Consider the following 20408-nt stretch of genomic DNA (forward strand, 5'->3'; position numbering starts at 1 on the left):
TTTTAGGTAAAGTTGAATCCCTGCAGGCCGCCGATGTATATAACGCAGCCGCGGCGGAGATAGGACTGCCGCAGCAAACAGGAACAAGTTAGAGATTGAACAACTCAGGCCGACGCCGAATTCCATTCTACGAAGAAAGCTATGAACTCTGAGGTTTGCGTGAAAGCGATCATCTACCGAGTCTAAAATTCGCTCCATACTGCGCCGTGGTTCAATTCACAGGTTCTAGATACCAACCTCCGGACTACCGCAAGGACGAAGAAGTTATTCTAATCAGGTCAACTTCCCCCCCCCCGCCGAAAGGATTTTGCTTCCAAGCCCTCGTACGATACATGGATACTACTCTACGCCTCCGTCATGGTTGCTGGGATGGTTAATAATCAATAGAATACCTTGGAAATGGCCGAGAAAGCGGAACTTTCATCTACAACTCCGCAAACTCCGCAATAGCGCTCCACCGGCTGCTCCGAGTCAATGTCCGCAAATGTCGACTATATGAATCTTCGAATGTCTCGAAAATCAAAAATCATCTTTCCGCAATACAATAAGATTATCTATCATCCAGGATAACTTTCCCTCACTTTCATCCCGCGAAATGGTGCCCAGAATTACCGTTGTCGGCGCAACTGGAAAACAAGGAGGCTCTGTGGTCCAAACGTTTCTCCAGCATGGCGGTTACGAGGTTCGAGGGCTGACGCGCAGCACCGAGAATCCAAAGGCTCAAGCTCTGGCGGCACAAGGCGTAGAAATTGCACAAGCTAATTTCGACGACCTGGATTCGCTCGTCAAGGCCTTCGAAGTAAACCACCTTTGCAATCTAGAGGGCTTCGTTAGGCGCTAATGAATCGCGAACAGGGCTCTGACATGATTTTTGGCATGACCGACTTCTTTATCCACTTCTTCACCAAAAGCGCAGAGGAGGCTCAAGCCATCGAATCCGAACAAGGAAAAAAAATCGCGCAAGCAGCCGCTCGCACCCAAGGCTTGAAGAGCTTCATCTGGTCCACCCTGCCGGATACAAAAGCAATCTCCGGAGGTACGGCAATTGTGCCACATTTCCAAAGTAAAGCCGATGTCGACAACTATATCCGAGAGGAGCTGGCCGATACTTTGTTGCCGAAGACCACGTTCCTCTATTTGGCATCCTTTATCGACAACTTCTATTATCCTCCGTTTCAGCCTATCTATGCGGGTGCTATTGATAAATACGTCTATATTCAACCCCAGGATAAGGCTACCTTGACCCCTCTCTTGGGGGATGCTCAGGTCAATACTGGTCCCTACGTGCTGGCCATTGTCAAGCATGCGGATTTGACCAAGGGTGGAAAGACTGTTCTTGCAAGCCTCGGGTTCGAGACTTACGAAGATGTCTCGAAGTCCTTGAGCAAACATTTGGAGAAAGAACTTGTTTTCGCCAAGGTCGATTTCCCGACATACGAATCGATCTTCCCTAAATGGGGGGCAGAGCTTGGCCTGAACATGCTTTATTTCGAGCGATGCCCCGGAGAGTCTGGGTGGGGCTCCTCTGGGAATACTGGAGTGAAGCCTCTTTTGCTTCAAGACCTTGGTCTAACGATTGGCAAAGAAATTGAGACATGGGAATCTGGTATGCAACGCATGGACTGGAAGACAAAGTTTGGCCCATATGCACAGAAGTGAGCAGTGTAAGCATAAACTTCTATGAAATCACGGCCACGGCCATGGAAGTCGCTAGTCAGCATGATATCATGCTATAACTACTCAAGTAGCGAACGCAGACCAACTCCCCTCCAAATACTATTAGTCCACATGGTATTGCCCCATGTACTCATTCTAAACCACAGCTATATTAGGCTAGATTACACCTCAATACGGCCGGACTACTGTCCCAGCCGCTGAATTCTAGCAAAGTAGTAGTAATGAGTACAAGTCATATCTTAGAAAGCCAGTATGAACTTAAGAGCCGGAATATATCTCTATGTGAGACAGGTTGTCTTCAATCAGGATGGTCTTGAAGTTACTGTCAGTATAAAAAAGACCACTACGCGGGTGCGAGGATTCCCCTGCCTTGAGAGATAGCCCAATGCCATCATCTGATATCTGATACCCTGCCGTTGCCACTACTCCTAGTTATACCTTTTGAGATAGAATCTTCGGTCATTCCGTCAAAAAGCACTGACAGAGGATATTCTCTGGTGCAGAATCCTATGAACAGCATCTTTTGCCTCATCCTAGCTTTTAGTATAACTGTAACTCTATACAGCGTAGCCCACGCATAGTGCGCATATCTCTAGAAGTGGCAATTCTTGCTGGTATACAGAGGCACAGGGAGAGCAGAATGAAAGCGAGAATATTTAGTACGTATGACTACGGACGGTTTAGTTTTGGGCACTTGCACTGCAGGGGGCTCAGTGGAGTCAGGACGGCAATAGCAGTATATTTGACTTCCCAGGGTACAAAATCAGCTAATTTATTATTGATGGACGCTGACTGGAATTCCACAAGCCTCGGGGAATATCTTCCCTCGCACATGGCATGGTGCCACTAGGAGGGCACCCAACCAGGAATTCGGAGATGGAGGCCAGGAAAGACCTGCAGCTTGGACTTTTGACAGCATGTGGCATTTCACTTCAGTAAGACAGATCTTTGAAACTATTCAGTGTTTCATTGTTGCCATATTGCCCGTTCTTCTAGCCCATGGATCGCGAAACCGGATCGGTCGGCGAGAAGTGATCTGCACATAAACAATAAACGGGCACCTTCTCGATGATCGAAGATACTTTCCTTTTCAGCTTGTTGAAATCTTGGAAATCCATGCACCTCGCACATTAGCTAATATTGTCGAGACGCGGTCACGACGCTAGCGCGTCCAACGGTGCTGTCGCCCAACACGTGTAGTGTCGGTCTGGACCATGAAAAAGTAAATCGCGACCGCTGGCCACAAATGCACCAGCTGCATATGGCGAGGAACGAAGTAGGCCCAGGGCCTATGAAAAGAGGCATGTGCTACGTGGATGCAGGACAAGCGTCAAGTGGCAGCCAGCCAACTGTTTCAGCGACGTATGTACTAGGGTCTCCCTTGCCTGAGCGAAAAAAAAAAAGACAAAGACGGCTGGGCCTGCAAGAGACAAAAAGAGAAACATGGAAAAATGAGGTGGGGAAATAACCCCAAATTTTCGATCGAAGAGCAAATCAATTCCATTTCCCCGAGCTCAGGAACAATCATGCAACGAGCTCCGGTGGCGGATTGTGATAGGGTGATTCTATGTGGGACCAGGGGAAACGCAGCAGAAGAAAAAAAGAGTTGAGTACCTTGGAATCCTGTTTTCCCCGTTCAACCTCCCCCTTGGAGGAGTCTGATGTTCGATGTGCCTGAATCGTGTCGAGGCTGGAGCTGTCAAATGCAAGACCCGTTGCTTTCGATCGCAGAGCATGACATGTACTTGTACATATACGAGCGGTCAACATGGCGGTGGGCGATGTGACAGATCACGAGAGGAAGGGGCCCGCATTCCTGGAAGTTGACGATGAGACAGAAAGCAAAGAGCTATGCAAGCATTAGAAATTGGCAGATCGGATTGCAAGCATTACGACGACTAGCATGATTTAGGTTTAATGATTTCAAACTTGGAATTCGGGGATCGGGTGCTCGGGAACAGGGTTATAGCAATAGCGTCTATAGAGGACCGGGTGATACTTCCAAGCTTTGAGAGGATTATCTACAGTTCAAAGCGAATAAAAGAGCCCCAGTGGATGGCGAATGGAGCCAAGAAGGGCAAATGGTCCTGTCGACGCGAATGGAGTTCCGGATCAGCGCGGACGAACTACTGAGACTCGTTTAGTGATGGTTTCGTGATGGGAGCAGCTTGGAGCTAAAGACACGCTAAGAGGAAACGCCGCCTTCTGAATGGGAGGAAGAGGCGGGCAGGTCCACCTTTAATCTCCCTCGGCGCGAGGGACTGACCAAGGCGGGAACGCTGATCCTTCCTAGATCGAACTTGATCGGTGGAGCTTTCAATAATCCATTTTTGAAAAATCGTTTAGATATTGGGATGTAATGTACAGATTATGACTGGACTCGTCGAGTCCCCCCGTCGGCTTCCCCTGCCAGCTCAATATGGGAACGGGTGCTCATTTCCCAGCCCGGTAAAGGCCCATTTGTTGCTGTTAATAACTTGACCTCCCCCACCAGCTTTATACTCCCGACCTCGTTTCCCTCGCCTCTCTTCTTGGGAGGCTCCTGCCCAACCCCACCCATCTCGCCATGCGCCTAGTCGTGTTCGAGCTGTAATAGTACGACGCGGAGTTTATATAGCCTCGACGCGCCGGTCTATTTCTCCTAATCGCACTATACCACAGCCACCATGCGCTGGTATCTAGTGTTTACATTTCTGTTCTGCCTCCAATGGGGGCAAATCCTCGCCGCGCCAGCAGACTTGGCGCACCGAGATACCAACGCGCTGGAGATATTGGGCCGCCGAGAAGACACCGAGACTACGCAGACCGCGACAGATACAGCAGCCAGCAAAACGCCTACAGCTACTGCGACAAACACTGACGTCAAAGCCAGTACGACTACGAAGCAGACGAGCACCGCAACACAGACTGCAGACCCTACAACCAGCGCGCCGCTGGTCCAGACGTCGGTTCCATCGGTGGATGGAGCTGGTTCTTTCGGAGGCTCGTCGAGCAATTCCACCAAATCGGTTTACGAGGGAGGCTTGCCTATCCAGCCGACCATCACACCAGCGATGGGCATAGCAGGAATTATACTCATACTGTCAGGGGCTGCTTTGACTTTCATTGGGATCCGCAAACCACGGTACGATCGATCTACTTACCAATCAGAGCGCGAGCAGAAGTATACTCACACGTACACAGCATTTACATCTTTCTCTCAACTGCCCTTTTGGCTGCACTGGGTGTTACGGTAGGTTTTGCGAATAGATCAGGTAGAGATGAATCAAAGTACCGGCTGACAATTCCTAGGTCCTCATCGAATATGTCCAGAGCCCGCCTGTTAGCAATGGCGTGCAGGGTGGATATTTTGTCGCAATTTTCTTCACGGGTGCTGTCTTTGGTGGCCTTGCCCTTGTGTTCAAAGAGATCACCGAAGGCCTGTGCTGTCTGCTCGGCGGTTTCTGTATCGGAATGTGGCTTATGACTGTCAAGGCAGGTGGTCTGGTCACTGATCATGGGGCAAAAGTGGGATTTATCATTGCCTTTGCTGTAGGCTTCTACTGTCTGTCTTTCAGTCACTACACACGCGCATACGGATCAATTCTGTGCACGTCATTTGCTGGTGCCACCGCTCTTATCCTTGGTATTGATTGCTTCAGCCGGGCTGGACTGAAGGAGTTCTGGCTCTACGTATGGGGTAAGTTTGACAGACGGTCATGGCCATCGCGGCTGCATGCATATCATGCTAATTACTTCATGCAGGGTTGAACGACAATTTGTTCCCAATGAATACCAACACCTATCCCATCACTCGCAATATTCGAGTCGAGTCGGCGATCATTATCATAATTACCGTGTTCGGTGTCATTGCTCAGTTGAGATTATGGAAAGTGATAAAAGAGCGTCGCAGCAGAGAAGAGGACGTGAAACGAGAAGCCCAAAAACAGAAAGAGGAAGCCGAAGCCGAAGTCAGCCGACGAGTTGAGGAGAAGAACCTCCGTGAGCGAGCCGACTGGGAGAACCTGTACGGCAATAGCGCTGACATGAAGGCGCCCTCTATGTCTGAAACAGCCGTCGCAGACGACTCAAGGAGAGGGTCAGGCAGCGGCTTTGCTTCAGGCCCTGAGAATGGCAGTGCGGTCGAATTGCGAGAACTGACCAGCGCCGAGCATTCGAACGGAGCCTCTGACTGTGGAAACACGCTAGAGGCCGTGGAGGAGGACGCACATGAGTGTGTCTCACATGGCGGAGAAGGCAAGCCACGGGCTTCCGGATCCCAAGCGGATCACCTCGAGCAAGAAATACAGTCCGAGAACGTCCAAGGGAAAGAAAAGCAACCACTTTCTACGAAAAGGCGTGCGCCAACACCCGACCCCACCGAAATGCTTCGCACATTCCCCCCGTACTCGAAGATGCAGGCTCTGAGCACGGCGCCATTGTGGGATCCGAAGCCGGGATACAGCGCCCAGAGCACTTGTCCGGAAGGGCCTTTACCAAGCGCAAGTCCTACCACAGCTTGGATGAGAAGAGTAGCTTCTACTCGGAAGCTGACGAGCTTTTGATTCCACCAAATCCAGATGATACTTCTTCAGTAGCTGGAATGGTTGATGATCTGCCTAGCATTGTGTCACGGACTCCGAGTATGGAGCTTGAAGATCCACATGATCTACCCGAGCACGAGGATGTGGGGTCTAATGCCAGGAACGATCGGGACAAGGTTGTGGAGGCGGAAACGGATCTGCTGGATTCAAAACCCAACCAGCATGCGGATGCAGAGATCAGCGTAGCTGAAACTGGAATCTTGGACAAGGATGTTGAAAACTCAGCCGACATTATTCCTACGGACGAAAAGGTCGGAGATGAGATATCCAAGCGGGCCCGCTTACCAGATCCAGTTCGGGTTGACGAAGCTCGCACCGCTTCCCAGTCACAAGAACAGCCGGAAGCTCCGAGGATATCGCCAGTTGAAGAGAGCAAGGTTGTATCAGAGGAGAAAGCTGGTCCAGCAAATACCGTGGCTGATGAGGCGGCTGTGTCTGGAAAATCAGAAACGGCCGCCCAAGAGGAGATAAATATCAAGACGCAAGATGAGAGTTCCAAGGCTAACAAGGCGCCTGAAGAATCGGTGGATCCACCGAGAGTGAAAGAGAAGGCGAAATTGGACGTGTCTACTGTGCAAAACATTCCTACACAGACTTCAAAAATTGTCAATTCATTCCGTACACAGGAATGGGCAAAGCATCTAGCAGACGCAGATGCCCCTGATATTGAACCTCTGCAGTACGAGAGAGACAACGAAGAAACGTCGCCAGAACCTGAAGAGCTTGCGACCCCTGTTGACATCCACGGCCTTCTGCAAACACCCCTGGATGCAGCACCTGCCCCGTTTGTGTCCAGTTCAAACTATGAATCACACGGAGATGATGCAGTCAAGTCCGAGCAGCCACGCCGTACTTCTCGCATGTCAATGCGATCTCCTGAGTTGATACAGCCCAAGAGACATAGCTCGCATAATGGTCTCACGGCTACACCTCACCCAATCTCTCGAAATGTGTCGTCGGGTTCTCTTCCTTCGCCTGACCGGAAGGATATGACGGCAGTTCGCAACAGTATCTCAACGCCATACTTGCCCGTCACCACCACGCAAGAGAAAGAACAGCCAGACACCCACCGATGGAGCGGCCCTGCACCACTTCTAGCTGTCCGTGAAAATATGGTTCGGAATCGAATGTCCTCCACATCTCTCCGGTACGATCCGTATGGCCCACGAAGCCAATCCCGCCAGTCCCTTGCTGAACCAATGGCGATCATGTCTCCGACCTCCGCCATCCTGAAGAGGATGAGTCCGAACGTGCAAGTGCGCCCGACGGAGCCGAGGACGACATGCCCCTCTCACAACGCCGTGCCCTCCTCCAACGCCAGACCATGCGCTCTCCTTCTTCAACCAGCGTCCACAGCACTCACAGTGGCGAACGAGCTCGGCCTCCACAGCAAACCTACACCAACCAAGCAGGTGGCCGGCCAGCTGCTGATATGGCCGCATGGCGTCAGTCAGTACGGGAGAATCTCAAGAATCGCGACTCAATAGCCGCCTTCACTGGTTCTCCTATCTCCCCTTCAGCTGAGCGACCTCGCAGCCAGTTGTGGGGATCAGTTCAGCAAATGCGAGACGCCTCTAATACCCAGCTCGGCAACCAGATCGCTGAGGGGATGCAGCGAGGCGATATGACAGATCTGCATCGGAAGGCCATGCGCCGAATGCAAGCTTCTGCGAATCGAAAAATCTAAGATCAGAAGATCAAAGATCTTTTAAAAGGAAAAAGGAAAAAAAAGACCATCATAAATTCTACTTCTATTTGATACCCTTTTGTTTGAGCTCTTTATCTCGAGCGTTTGGTTCTGGGCTATATACTTTACTGCATATACTTTGATGACAAGGATGCTTATGTCTTCTATACGCATTATGGCATATGCATTCCAATAATATAATCGTTCTCACCCTAAGTTCCTTGCCTCTGGTTTGACTAGAAACAAATCCTTGTTAGTAGTGAGAGCAAGATAACAATATGATAAGTCCAAGAGTTAAGCGTGGCGAGCCCCTGGAATGAAGATCTGCTGATGATGAAACATCACGTGAACTCTCCAAGTACAGGGGCGGTAGTGCTTGGCACATTCGAGCGCCAGTGTAGGTTAACTTATCCAACTTCAATTCACTTGTGGTAAGCTCATTCTGTTTCATGTCACTTTGGCCTCTCTCCTGCTGCTAATCGGCTACTGGTCCAGAATACATCTCTTGTGTCCGACCTGGGTTCATCCCGCCATGGACGACCTCAACGGGCTGAGTTGGTCCAACTCAAATGCCCCCGCCAAACCCCCACCGATGTCATCTAGTACTCTGTTTCCCAATGTGCAGTCCAGCGGGAACTCTGGTCGATCTACTCCTTTATCTGCGACCTCAATGCGATCAATTTCCCCCGCTAAACCCGCCGCTCCAGTCGCAGATAGCTTCGCGAACCTCGTATCCTTCAACTCGTCTGCCTCCAACAAGAACCTTTCATTAATAGAGCAGCAAAAGAAATTACAAGAAGAGAAGGCGAAGAAGGATGCTGCGGATCAGAAGCGCCTAGATGCGCAGTTTGGAGCGCAGAATTCGCAGTTCTGGGACAACCTCGAGGCAGGCCGCACGCCGAGCCCTGCCGTTGGATCTTCAATACAACCAACCGACGATGATGACTTGCTGGCTGCTTTTAGTGCCTCGGCGCCTGTCGACGCGTCTACGAATTTTCCGATTCCAACCTCTACCTCGTCTCCTCGGCCTCACACAAATATCTCAATGCTGAATAGCGGAGGAGGAATGGCAATGCATGATAATTCGGGCGGGTTGGATTCCTTTGAAGACGATGATCCCTTTGGGTTGAACCAATTGAGGTCGAAACAAGCACCTGCGCCGGCCGCTACCCAAGATGACGACGATGACTTCCTCGGTTTGCTTGGAAAGCCGGTGTCCGAGATCCCGCCCCAGCGAAGGACGCCAGAACCGCGAACCACTTCTCGGGGTTTAGAAGAACGTGACCCGTCTCCTTTGCCTTCTAGCGACGCCGATCGGGCGATTGCTGAATTAGTTGACATGGGCTTCCCAGCGGATAGATCTCGCGAGGCTTTGAAAAATACTTCATCAGGCACCGATGTTCAAGCTGCGGTGAGTTGGCTGCTCACGCAAGCGCATGCTGAATCCCATAAGAAGGTGCAAGGAAGATCGACTGCAAATGGCCGCTCTGGCAACCAAGAGGGGCGAAGTCAGAACCGGAGTCGCCATGGTCCTTCTTGGTTAGAAGACCAGACCCCCCGCGTGCGCGAGGACAGCAGAAGTCCAGCTCCTGGGGAGAAAGACGCAGCTCAGATCGCGTCTCAATTCGGAAACAACTTGCTGAAAACAGCAAACTCCTGGTGGAAAACCGGAAGTAAGAAAGTTCAGCAAGCTGTAAATGAATTCAATACAGAGCATGACCCTAGCCAACCGAAATGGATGCGAGATGCATCCGAATCTCGTGAGGAGTCACTTCCACCACGACAGCCTCCCCGGCGCGCCGAAGGAACAGGTCAGCCGCAGGAGCAGAAGGCTAGCGATTTTACAGATGAGGCTATTCTGTTGGAGGCTGGGAACCCGCGCCCTCGCAAGCCACTTCGCCCCTTTAAACCCTCTCCAGATGGTAATGATCTCCGCCACCAGCCATCTCCAGTCAGCCAACAACAACAACAACAACAACAACCAAATTTCCTCCAACATCCCTCGCGACAACCCGTGTCTGAGCCCAGGTCTCGCGCGTCACGTTTCGCAGCAGAGGAGCAGCCCGCACAAGCCTACGTTAGTCCTGCACGGAGAAGAAAGCCCCAAACGCCACAGCCTCCAGCAGAAGCCAACGTGGATCTTTTCGATTCTCCTGCGCCTTCATCAAACCGCTCGCACCCTACACCTCCTGCTCAATCCGCACGGCCCAAACCTAGCCCTGCCTCTATCCCTGTCCGACCCAAAGCACCGCCCCGCTCTATCCCACCCGTATCTGCGGAAGCTTTGCAATCTTACACACCGACATCGCGAGAAAGCAGCAGAGGCATATAAGCGGGGCGACTATGCGGCTGCACACCAGAGCTTCTCGACGGCACTCAGCATGTTGCCAGAGAAACACCCAATCACGGTGATGATCCGCAGCAATCGCGCCATGACGGGTCTTAGGATCGGCGAGCCTAAAGCTGCAATTGAAGACGCCGACACCATCCTCGATGTGATCGGTCCGTCGCGCGGTGAAGGCGAGATGATCGACCTAGGAAACGGCGAGTCTGCCAAGCCAATGAAAGACTTCTTCGGGAAAGCCCTCATGCGCAAGGCGGAGGCCCTTGAGCAACTTGAGCGGTGGGCTGATGCAGCGCAGGTCTGGAAATCTGCTGTCGAGGCAGGACACGGTGGAAGCACCAGTATCCAGGGTCGCAATCGGTGTGAAAAAGCTGCAGGGATCAGCAAACCCCCGTCCAAGCCTGTTGTTCCCGTCAAGAAGGCTGCGCCTGCGCCTAAGAAGGCCTCTGCTTTGTCTGATCTCTCGGGCTCGGGCTCGGGACAAGATTTTGAGGCTGTTAATCGCTTGCGTGAGGCCAACAAAGCTGCAGAACGTGCTGACGAAGAGAAGTTCGCTCTGTCAGAGAGCGTGGATGCACGAATTGAAGCCTGGAAGGGCGGTAAGCAAGACAACTTGCGTGCACTTTTGGGTAGCTTGGATACTGTTCTGTGGCCTGAGGCTGGCTGGAAGAAAATCAGCTTGGCAGAGCTTGTTTTGCCGAATAAAGTAAAGATCCAGTACATGAAGGGGATTGCAAAGGTCCACCCGGATAAAGTACGTATTGGTTCTTCCTGGTTGCCACTTTTCATGGTGCGAGTACTAATTGAACTGCTAGATCCCTACCAATGCCACGACTGAGCAGCGTATGATCTCCAGTGCTGTCTTCGGAACCCTGAACGAAGCCTGGGATAAGTTCAGGGTCGAAAACAATCTCTAAGCGTCTATATCCCTAAAGCCTTAACATTCATAGCGAATCTTCTTTTGTCACATATTACCATTGCCTGGACTTTTATCACGAGTCATGTGCTTGAACACTTAGATTACCCTTCATGGCAGCGCACTTTTCGGTGGGCACATAGAAGTGCATGAACTTACATCATCTTGCTTATACCTTGGAACTTGCTGCATAATTGCAATTCATCTAGGCTTTAGAGAGATACTATAATTTGCAGATTATTTCGGAATTCTGGAACATCGTATATTCTACATTCTGAAGCCGAATGATTCCCATAGGATCATTTGGAGTCACGAAGATTTATACTTTTACGGCCTATACGTTTCATTTCTCAAAACTTTGATAATCATGGAACGCAAGCTCTTGTACTGTAAGAAAAAAATGCCCCGAGCAGGGCTGAAATGGCTTCACTGTCAGCTGAATTGGCGCCTCGCACCCAAGAGCGAACCCCGATATTACGAGTGAGCCTGTCCATTGATCTTGTTTCGAGGCTTTCGTGCAGGGATGTTTATTGGAGTCGGAGTTGCTCTATACGTAGCTACTCTATACATAGCTGAGGGCGGATGCTGTTTTAGCTTCCAGGTTTCCCAGAATTGGGCCTATTCATGACATCTTTCAATATGTGAAGGCGAACTTCAAGAGCAAGTCGTAGCTTGTTCGCTTAAAAGTATAATGCATTAGTCCTTGTCATGAAATGATATTCATGCATCGGTCTTCATCTCCGTATCTTCCTCGACATTTTCGGTAGTCTGTGTAGCGTCAGCTGGGGCTTCTGTCGCTGATGCTGCGGCGGCAGCCCGTTTTGCGGTCCTTCGCTCTTTCGCTTCCTTCATCTTCTGAGACGCCAAATCTCGTTTAATCTGTTTCTTGCTTTTCCCAGGCTTTGGCTCCTTTTCAATTTTATCTGATGGCCACTGCTGGCGACATTTCTGCTCATCCTCTTCGGTCCAATCCCGAGGAAGGATAGCAAAGACCAAGTAGGAGGTATGTTGTTTCAAATCAGGCTCCGAGTGGTGAATCAAGCGCCCAAGCTTATAGGCCGGATCGGTAGGCCGGGGCAAGAAGGGCTCTATGTGGACTTTGCCCGTGGGCTTTTGGTCGGCCTCTTCATCGTCCTCGTCTCGCTCTCCGCCATTAGCATCAATACGGGCTGCTCGTGTGAGTTTCGTGCGCTCCTCGTCCCATCGGAGCTTGTTCACAGCTTCGTCCACGGACTTTGGATGAACGTTGGCACCGCGCACACCTTCGGCATCGAGACCGATTCGTTCCCGCTTGACCTCGATTCGGTGGTTGTTTGCTTCGACCATTGAAATGTTGACCCATGACAACTGACGCATGATTCGGATTGTTTTCTGTGCTTGCTCCAAACACGGAGAGAAAGTACACAAATGGACAGTTGTTTCGGGATCAAGTGGTGACTCGGAGCCGTCAGCAGGCTTGCGGACGAGATGTTTCAATGCCAGCCATGGGGCAGGTAAGTCCAAGAAAATCGCATTCGCTTTCGGTGATCGGCCAGACTTGGGTTCTCCAAGCAAGAATCCGTTCTCGTAGACGTCACGATGTGTTACTTCCACTAGCCCATCAAGTCCGTGCTGTGTGACTTCCTCTCTGATGCGCTCAGCTCTCGGTTGATGAAATTCGAAGCTGCACACTTTGCCCAGGCGCTGTTTCTTAGTCGCTGGTTCGTCAACGGGGTATCCGTTAAACACAGCTCGTACCGATGCATGTGTAAATGAACCACTTCCAGCGCCTGCCTCGATGATGGTTGATCCGGGGCGTACTCGCATGCGGTGTAGGATATAGCTGGAATCGTGGGTGTAGACAATCTGGGTACGATGAGGAAGTGCCAAGGTCCAAGACTCAGGTGTAGGGTACATTAGATGCAGAAAACCGCTAGCAGCCGCCTCGGGCTTCTTTAGTTCGGGCTTCTCTTCGCCAGTGCCGGTCGTGGTGCCTGAGGGTTCCTCCAGCTCTTGAGCCTTGCGCTTCGGAGCATTCTTGGGCGCGCGGCCCCGCGAGCCTGTGTCAACTTTGGAGGCGACAATCTGGGAGCCCCATGGCTGGTTGATGAGAGTACTGTGAGGGAAAGACCCGAAGCGAGTGTTGACAACTTTTCCCTCCTTGTAGCCTTGGTTCTCATCGTCGTAGGTGCGGAGGATCGTCGGAATGCTCTGATCGCGGCGGACGTAGAGCAAGGCGACGTTATCGGCACTGGATGTAGCTCCGGGATTGAGGAATGGGGAGGGCATGATGGCGGACCGTAATACGTAGCTCAAGGCGATCAGTTCCAGGCCCGAAAATTTACAATGAAGACAAGCCACGCCCTTTGCTCTTGAATCTCAAAAGGCGAAGCTCTTTATCTCGAAGGGCAAAAAAATAGCTAAAGCATTTCCTATCAGGAATGTAGGGCTTAGGGCTGGGGCGTGCGGCGGCCTCAGCCACGCATGGGCCAATCAGCGCAAGTGTTGCTGTTGAATGAGTCGATCTGGTCGAGTCATTAACTGCCCCTCCTGCTGGTCTTAATGCCCCTCTTCTCCTCCATTCGCGTTTTCCGACTCCCCAAGCAGCGGTTTTTCCCAATACCAGTTCAACGGACTCCCATTTGCCTTCCTTTCGCCTCAATCAGGCTCATGTCGTCTCGCCAGCAGCCGCCATGGCGGCAACCTCCTTTGCCCGAAGGGACCCAACTCCCTCCCTTGAAGATCTGGAACTCGTTGACCAAATCAAAGACACCTTTTATTCCGCTTGATTCGGCGGGAAAGAAGGTTACCTGGTATGCTTGCGGTCCGACGGTGTACGACGACTCGCACCTGGGCCATGCGCGGAACTATGTCACTACGGATATTATTCGGCGCATTATGCGCGACTACTTCAAGTTCGATGTTCACTTCGTGATGAACATTACGGATGTGGATGATAAGGTATGCTTTGCGAACTTCCCATTGTATCATTGAGGCCCAAGCCGCTCTTATCAATACAAAATTGAGAATCTAACTCATCACCCACCGCAGATTATTTTGCGTGCGAGGCAACAGCATCTTTTTTAACGAATTCATCGGAGTCAACCCCACTATTTCCTCCGAAGTCCTCGATACTGCCAACGCGGCCTACTCTGCTTATTTGAAGAAGAACCTCCCGCTCTTGTCCCCCGATCTCGCTCCCTCAAATTACAAGGAAGAGGTGGAGAAGGCCTATGCGACTGTTTTGAACGGTGGCACCCTCCCAGGCAACGAGAAGGCCGGCGACGATGAGGCAAAAGTCAAGATGCATATCAAGACTGCCGCATCGGCGGCAAAGGTTATTGCTGAGGCGGAGGCCAAGCCTGCATCTGACCCTGCGTCGTTTGCCGAGGCGTTCTACTCAAACGCCCAGGATGTTCTTCTTCCATATCTGGATTCACTCAAGGGCGCATCCATTAACGCAGACGACTATGGAATTTTCACAAAACTGACCAAGAAGTATGAGGAGCGCTTCTTGACGGACATGCGCGATCTAGATGTTCTGGATCCGGATGAGCTAACTCGCGTGACCGAGTACGGCGCTGAAATTGCCGACTTCGTGGAGCGCATTGTGAAGAACAACTTCGGGTACGTCACGGACGACGGATCTGTCTATTTTGACATCAGCGCGTTCGAAAAGGCGGGCCATCACTACGCGCGCCTCGAGCCTTGGAGCCGATCTGATAACAAATTAGCTGCTGAGGGCGAGGGATCCCTCTCGAGCAAAACCAACGAGAAACGAAGTGCGTCCGACTTTGCCCTTTGGAAGTCATCCAAGGCCGGTGAACCTAGTTGGCCCAGCCCATGGGGCAAAGGACGCCCTGGTTGGCACATCGAGTGTTCTGCCATGGCTTCAGCTCGTCTCGGTGCGCATATGGATATCCATTCTGGTGGTATTGATCTTGCCTTCCCGCATCATGATAATGAGTTGGCACAGAGTGAGGCCTACTTCCATAACCATGAGCAATGGGTGAATTACTTCTTGCACATGGGTCATTTGTCTATCCAAGGATCCAAGATGTCCAAGTCGCTGAAGAACTTCACCACTATTCGTGAAGCTTTGGAGCGTAAAGAATGGACTTCGAGGAGCCTCCGTATTACTTTCCTTCTGGGTGGCTGGAAAGATGGCGTTGAAATTACAGATGAACTTGTTTCATCTGGGAGCTCATGGGAGGACAAGGTCAACAACTATTTCCTTAAGGTAAGGGACCCTGCAGCCCTCCAGGGTACCGGAACCGATGGTGCTTTTGGTGCGGATCTCCAAGCTGCCAAGGACGCCTTGTACGAGCAGCTTTGCGACTCCTTCAACACCCCTGCGGCTATGCAGACAATCTCCGATCTTATCACGAAATACAACAGCGTCGATAAGGCTTCGGTGAATCCGAAGGATGTTGAGGAAGCCGCTCGCTGGGTCACTTCCATAGTGAATATCTTCGGTCTTAATGGCGCTGCTCCTGCCGATAGCAAGGAAATTGGGTGGTCTGGTCTTGATGTCCCCGAGGAGTCCAAACCTTTCCTCCTTCCCCTCTCCAACATTCGAGATACCCTTCGATCGTCGGCCCGCTCCGCAGAAGGAATCTCCCCACAGGTAATCGAACAAGCCCTTAAGCAGAATCCAGCACCTCAGGCTACTTCGGACTCTGCCAAGCCCTACGCCGAAGTTCTCTCCAACTTCTGCACGAAAGTCTCCGCCTTGCAGTCATCTGACTCGGCTGGTAAGGATATCCTGGCACTGTGCGATCGTTTGCGAGATGTCGATCTTTTCGATTTGGGTGTCTATCTTGAAGATCGTGAGAACCTCCCGGCTCTTATCCGTCCAGTGACCCGCGAAATGATTCAGGCTCGTGAGGAGAAGGCTCAGCGTGCTCGCCAGAAGCAAGCCCAGAAGAAAGCCCAGGAAGAAGAGGCGCTAAAGAAGCTTGAGAAGGGCAAGCTCAGCCATTTGGAGATGTTCCGTACCAACGAGTACAGCGCCTGGGACGATGACGGCCTGCCTACTCGTGATGCAGCTGGTGAAGAGCTTCCCAAGAGCCGAACCAAAAAGCTCCGCAAGGATTGGGAGCGACAGAAGAAAGCTCATGAAGCGTGGCAGGCTGCCCAAGCCAAATAGATGTTGCTTGCCGGAATTGAACCCCCAAAAGCTTTTTCATCTAGGTTTCAGTCGAAGTTTCGTTGCATTAGGGGCGTTTCGGTGCATTTGTTCAGGACAGTCACTCGTAGTCCTCTATATACTTATACTACTTATTAACTATGAAATCAGCGATTTTCATGTTGTTCAAGCTTCTCATTGATGTTGGAGCTATATTTGAGCTTAAATCTTCTTTGTATTCCCAGATCTACCAGTACATGTATGCACACCTGATCGTGTCTTGGCCGCTAAGGGAATTCAAGGCTTGACCAAATAAGGAACTTGGAGTACGACGGGTTCGCATCAACAACTAAAGTATTAAGCTTGTTCTCTCCGTGAAAGTAGTCAAGCGTCTAATGATTGTTTGTTATTCGATTCCTTGAGTGTTTCAGACCTGTTTGCTACCGCGTACGACCTCTCAGATATTATTTTCCCTCTTCATCTTCATCCCGCCTTTCCGTCCCTGCTTTCCATTTATCCTTTCCATTTATCCTTCGCCACACGCGTCACACGCGTCGCACGATTGTCAAAATGAGTCAGCATTCGTACCTTTCTCAGTTACGAGAGCTCGGCACTGTGAGCTGTGATACTCTGTGGTATGAAGGTATGTTATGACAGATATGGATGCTCGAGTCTCGCTACCTAACAGGAAACAGAGATCGTGGAATACGGCCCCTTCGAAGATTCGACATTTGACCAGGTAACTTCCTCGAGCTATTAGGAGTCTCTCTATGCCATACTACATAATGCATACTGACAAAAATACAAGGCAATTCTTTACAAGACACTTTCCGAAATCAGAAAAACCGCCATCATGACAGAGTCGATTGTCCTCGCTTACAAGGTTCAGGAGAGGGTGGACACGCCGCTGACATTCGAAGAGCTTGTGCTGGAGACTGTCGTACGTGAAAAAATAATTTCTCCTTTACATCTCTTCTGACCTAAAACATGAGTACCAGATGATTCGACTTGCTTCTACAATGATGGCATACGTCCGTGGTCGTGTGCATTTGCCCATTAATCCGAAGTATGCATACAACAGTGACGAGATAGTTGAGCGCGCGATGCGTATGTTAACTTTATAAAGACATTTGATGATCCAGGCTAACAATTCTAATAGAGACGATAAACTTATTTTACCATTTCGGAGACAATTTCGATGTCAATCGCATCTGTATCGACATTCCGGCAACCTGGGAAGGCCTTGAGGCCTGCCGGTTATTGGAAGTCCATGGCATACGTACGTCAGCAACCATGGCTTTCAATCTTCCACAAGCAATCTTAGCTGGTCTCAACGGTTGTACCTATGTGTCTCCTTACATAGACGGTACGAAGCTTCATGATAAAACGAGGTACGTTACAGATCCCCTCCAAGATGAATTATTACATCTAATGAATCCATGCCTGAAGGTCTCCTGACGATGACACAACCTATGTGCTGTGTCATGATATCAAAAAATATTACCAAGAAAGGAACATCAAAACCAAGGTCATGCCAGGCTTTCTGACAGCTGCAGACACCGTGGGAAAATACTCTGGTATCGACAATCTGGTTATCTCTTCAGAGTTACTTTGGGAGCTTTCGACACGAACGCACATTGTCCTACAGAAGCAGTTTAACAAGGAATCCCAATCTGGAACTGATGTAGGGACTGTTGAGAATCCTGGCCCTGACCTAGATATGTCAGTGGAAAATCGTGCGAAAAACCTGATCCAATTTGCAAACTTCGATACACGAAGCGGCGATGCTTCCGACAAAGACAATCTCGTGTGTGCCGATAAAGTAAAGCAGGTATTTATCACAAATTGAACAGCATGAAATCATTTTTTAACATGAATCTAGATCGTCAGCTCTTTGTGTGTGTTCCAGGGTAAACTGGAAGAGATGGTGAAGCATGAAGTCGCGGAATTGCAGGCGCAGTGATTTAAGGGGGGTAAAAGAGACAATGTAGGAGTCAGTTTTCCCTAATTCTAGTGATTTCATTGCTACCTGGAATAAAGAAATCACAGGCTTTCCATCCATGGGCCATTTCCAGTTGCAAGCAATCCATATAGATCGGACACACGTGACCGCCCGACGTCATCCACAATGGACTAAGGATTGCTCCATCTTTTTCTCCGTTCCCATGCAATCGCAAAATCTGTGATCAAAAAGGTTCACGTGGTTTTCTTTTTCTTTCTTTCTTTCTTTCTTTCTTTCTTTTATTGTGTGGGAGGTTGCAAATTCACGATCTGAGCTACTAGGCGTCCATACATTTTGCCTGCAGTTGTTGCGACGAGCCTTCCAGGCCGATCATCCATCGGTACCATGTTTCCCCCTTCACAAGCCGCCAATTTGAACATAGAAGCCCTTAGCGGTATTTGTGGGTGAGTACGCTGTTCGCTTTTCCGTTGAAGCTTCCAGAGAGCCATCTGAGAGTCCCTTACGTACACTTGGAGGCTCGCTCGTATGACTTGCATGAGATTTTCCGCTTGCCCAGCCTTTTTGGCGCCCCCACATTTCTAGCCGATCTGAAGCCAACCTGTTAATTCGCACTAGTTCTATCTCTATCGCTTGCTGGGTTGTTGTATTCTCTCCCCAGATCATTGAGAATTTTCGACGTGGATCTGCAGATGGACTCTCGCTCGTGTTCCTGATTATCTGGCTGGCGGGTGATGTCTTCAACATCCTGGGCGCCGTTCTGCAGGGCGTTTTACCAACCATGATTATATTAGCTGTCTACTACACCCTGGCTGATATTGTTCTCCTCGGCCAATGCTTCTATTACCGTGGCTTCAACATTCGAGAGGAGTTCTCTCGTTCCCCAGCGGAGTCAACAGTTGCTGCCACTGGAGGATTGAACAGTGCTGAAAATACTGAGAACGTGACCTCGACAGCAACTGAAAGATCATCACTCTTACCACGATCGAATGGCCATATCGGGGATGAGGAGCAACCTACCTTGACATCTGCAGAACAAGGGCGCCGTGATTCGACAAACTCCTTTCACTCATTCCGAGGTCTTCTTAATTCCAATGTCGACGGGACGCACCTTTCACCCGCGACCCCATTCGTTGAGCCAAGTGATTCTGCCCGCCCACAGAAACGTCGGCGTCGCATCTCCCCTGTCCAGGCTATTTTATTTAACAGTACCGCCATTGCTCTCGTCTGCGCGGCCGGTATTCTGGGCTGGTACTTCAGCCCAACCTCCAAAAAGCCCTCATCTGAACCAGAACCACTGACCATGGATTTACGGGGCCAAATATTTGGCTACTTCTGCGCCGTTTTGTACCTCGGCTCTCGCCTCCCACAGCTGCTGCTGAACTTCCGTCGCAAATCTACCGATGGCGTTTCCCTGCTCTTCTTCCTGTTTGCCTGCATTGGAAACCTAACCTATGTCTTGTCCATCATGGCGTATTCGCCTGTCTGTCGGGGCAGTGCAGATGCGGAGTCGCTGCGCCATCAGGGAAAGTGTCAACCCGGCGAGGCGGCTGCCATCTACGGCAAGTACATTCTGGTAAATCTGTCATGGTTGGTCGGCAGCTTCGGCACACTTTTACTGGATATGGCGATCTTTGTGCAGTTCTTCTTGTATCGGGATGCTGAAGAGGATGATAATGATGAATAGATATGAATGGTATCTATAGTCTCTATGCTAGAGACCATGCCAAAAAAAAAAAACCCAATACCCACCCTGTTTCATCAATTTCATGCCCATGAGCCCAAGTAGCGATCAACGGTAGGGTCTTTCAAGACTATTGTCGCCGAACATCATGCCAAAAAGGCCCGCTGGCAAGTGGTTGACATTAGATGCAGGTAGATGCCCCTCTTGACGATCGGCTGAATAACCGAGTAGAGAAACTGGAGTTTGGAACATCCCAAAGTCCCCAGAATCCACCAAAGCGTCCCAAGGGGGAATTCACCGGATTCACCCAAGATCAAAAACACAATTCTCAGTGAAGCGGCGGACGAAAGCCGGGTCCCGATGCACAGTCCCTGAGCCAAAGAGAAAAAAAACCAAATCGCAGCCAGACAGATACCCGTTATTGGAGATCCACAGCATTTACCCGGTCTC

The 20408-nt window shown here is 50.5% G+C and overlaps 7 protein-coding genes across 7 annotated transcripts; 6 read left to right on the forward strand and 1 right to left on the reverse strand.

Annotated features, from left to right (window-relative positions):
• Nucleotides 1-595: 595 nt before the first annotated feature.
• Nucleotides 596-1659, forward strand: N7468_003579 (NmrA/HSCARG family protein; the record flags this gene model as incomplete). Its single annotated transcript, XM_058472876.1, has 2 exons — nucleotides 596-799; nucleotides 856-1659. The coding sequence occupies 2 exons, from the start codon at nucleotides 596-598 to the stop codon at nucleotides 1657-1659; spliced, it is 1008 nt and encodes a 335-aa protein (XP_058331879.1).
• A 2684-nt stretch (nucleotides 1660-4343) lies between these two features.
• On the forward strand, nucleotides 4344-7947 carry N7468_003580 (TMEM198/TM7SF3 family protein; the record flags this gene model as incomplete). Its single annotated transcript, XM_058472877.1, has 6 exons — nucleotides 4344-4801; nucleotides 4861-4909; nucleotides 4969-5356; nucleotides 5422-6015; nucleotides 6078-7407; nucleotides 7518-7947. 6 exons carry the CDS (start codon nucleotides 4344-4346, stop codon nucleotides 7945-7947), a joined length of 3249 nt encoding a protein of 1082 aa, XP_058331880.1.
• A 532-nt stretch (nucleotides 7948-8479) lies between these two features.
• On the forward strand, nucleotides 8480-11208 carry N7468_003581 (UBA/TS-N domain protein; the record flags this gene model as incomplete). Its single annotated transcript, XM_058472878.1, has 3 exons — nucleotides 8480-10024; nucleotides 10071-11045; nucleotides 11107-11208. 3 exons carry the CDS (start codon nucleotides 8480-8482, stop codon nucleotides 11206-11208), a joined length of 2622 nt encoding a protein of 873 aa, XP_058331881.1.
• A 719-nt stretch (nucleotides 11209-11927) lies between these two features.
• trm61 (tRNA 1-methyladenosine methyltransferase subunit GCD14) lies at nucleotides 11928-13475 on the reverse strand (the record flags this gene model as incomplete). The annotated part of the gene is made up of 1 exon (XM_058472879.1): nucleotides 11928-13475. One exon carries the CDS (start codon nucleotides 13473-13475, stop codon nucleotides 11928-11930), a length of 1548 nt encoding a protein of 515 aa, XP_058331882.1.
• A 273-nt stretch (nucleotides 13476-13748) lies between these two features.
• On the forward strand, nucleotides 13749-16335 carry N7468_003583 (cysteine--tRNA ligase; the record flags this gene model as incomplete). Its single annotated transcript, XM_058472880.1, has 2 exons — nucleotides 13749-14170; nucleotides 14262-16335. The coding sequence occupies 2 exons, from the start codon at nucleotides 13749-13751 to the stop codon at nucleotides 16333-16335; spliced, it is 2496 nt and encodes an 831-aa protein (XP_058331883.1).
• Nucleotides 16336-17336: 1001 nt separating this feature from the next.
• On the forward strand, nucleotides 17337-18277 carry N7468_003584 (uncharacterized protein; the record flags this gene model as incomplete). Its single annotated transcript, XM_058472881.1, has 4 exons — nucleotides 17337-17421; nucleotides 17474-17705; nucleotides 17764-18145; nucleotides 18197-18277. The coding sequence occupies 4 exons, from the start codon at nucleotides 17337-17339 to the stop codon at nucleotides 18275-18277; spliced, it is 780 nt and encodes a 259-aa protein (XP_058331884.1).
• Nucleotides 18278-19055: 778 nt separating this feature from the next.
• N7468_003585 (PQ-loop repeat-containing protein) lies at nucleotides 19056-19961 on the forward strand (the record flags this gene model as incomplete). Its single annotated transcript, XM_058472882.1, has 1 exon — nucleotides 19056-19961. The coding sequence occupies one exon, from the start codon at nucleotides 19056-19058 to the stop codon at nucleotides 19959-19961; it is 906 nt and encodes a 301-aa protein (XP_058331885.1).
• Nucleotides 19962-20408: the final 447 nt, after the last annotated feature.

Source organism: Penicillium chermesinum (genome assembly GCF_028974085.1).
Source record: "Penicillium chermesinum strain IBT 19713 chromosome Unknown utg000003l:1.0-5111272.0:1.0-5115320.0, whole genome shotgun sequence".
NCBI lineage: Eukaryota > Fungi > Ascomycota > Eurotiomycetes > Eurotiales > Aspergillaceae > Penicillium > Penicillium chermesinum.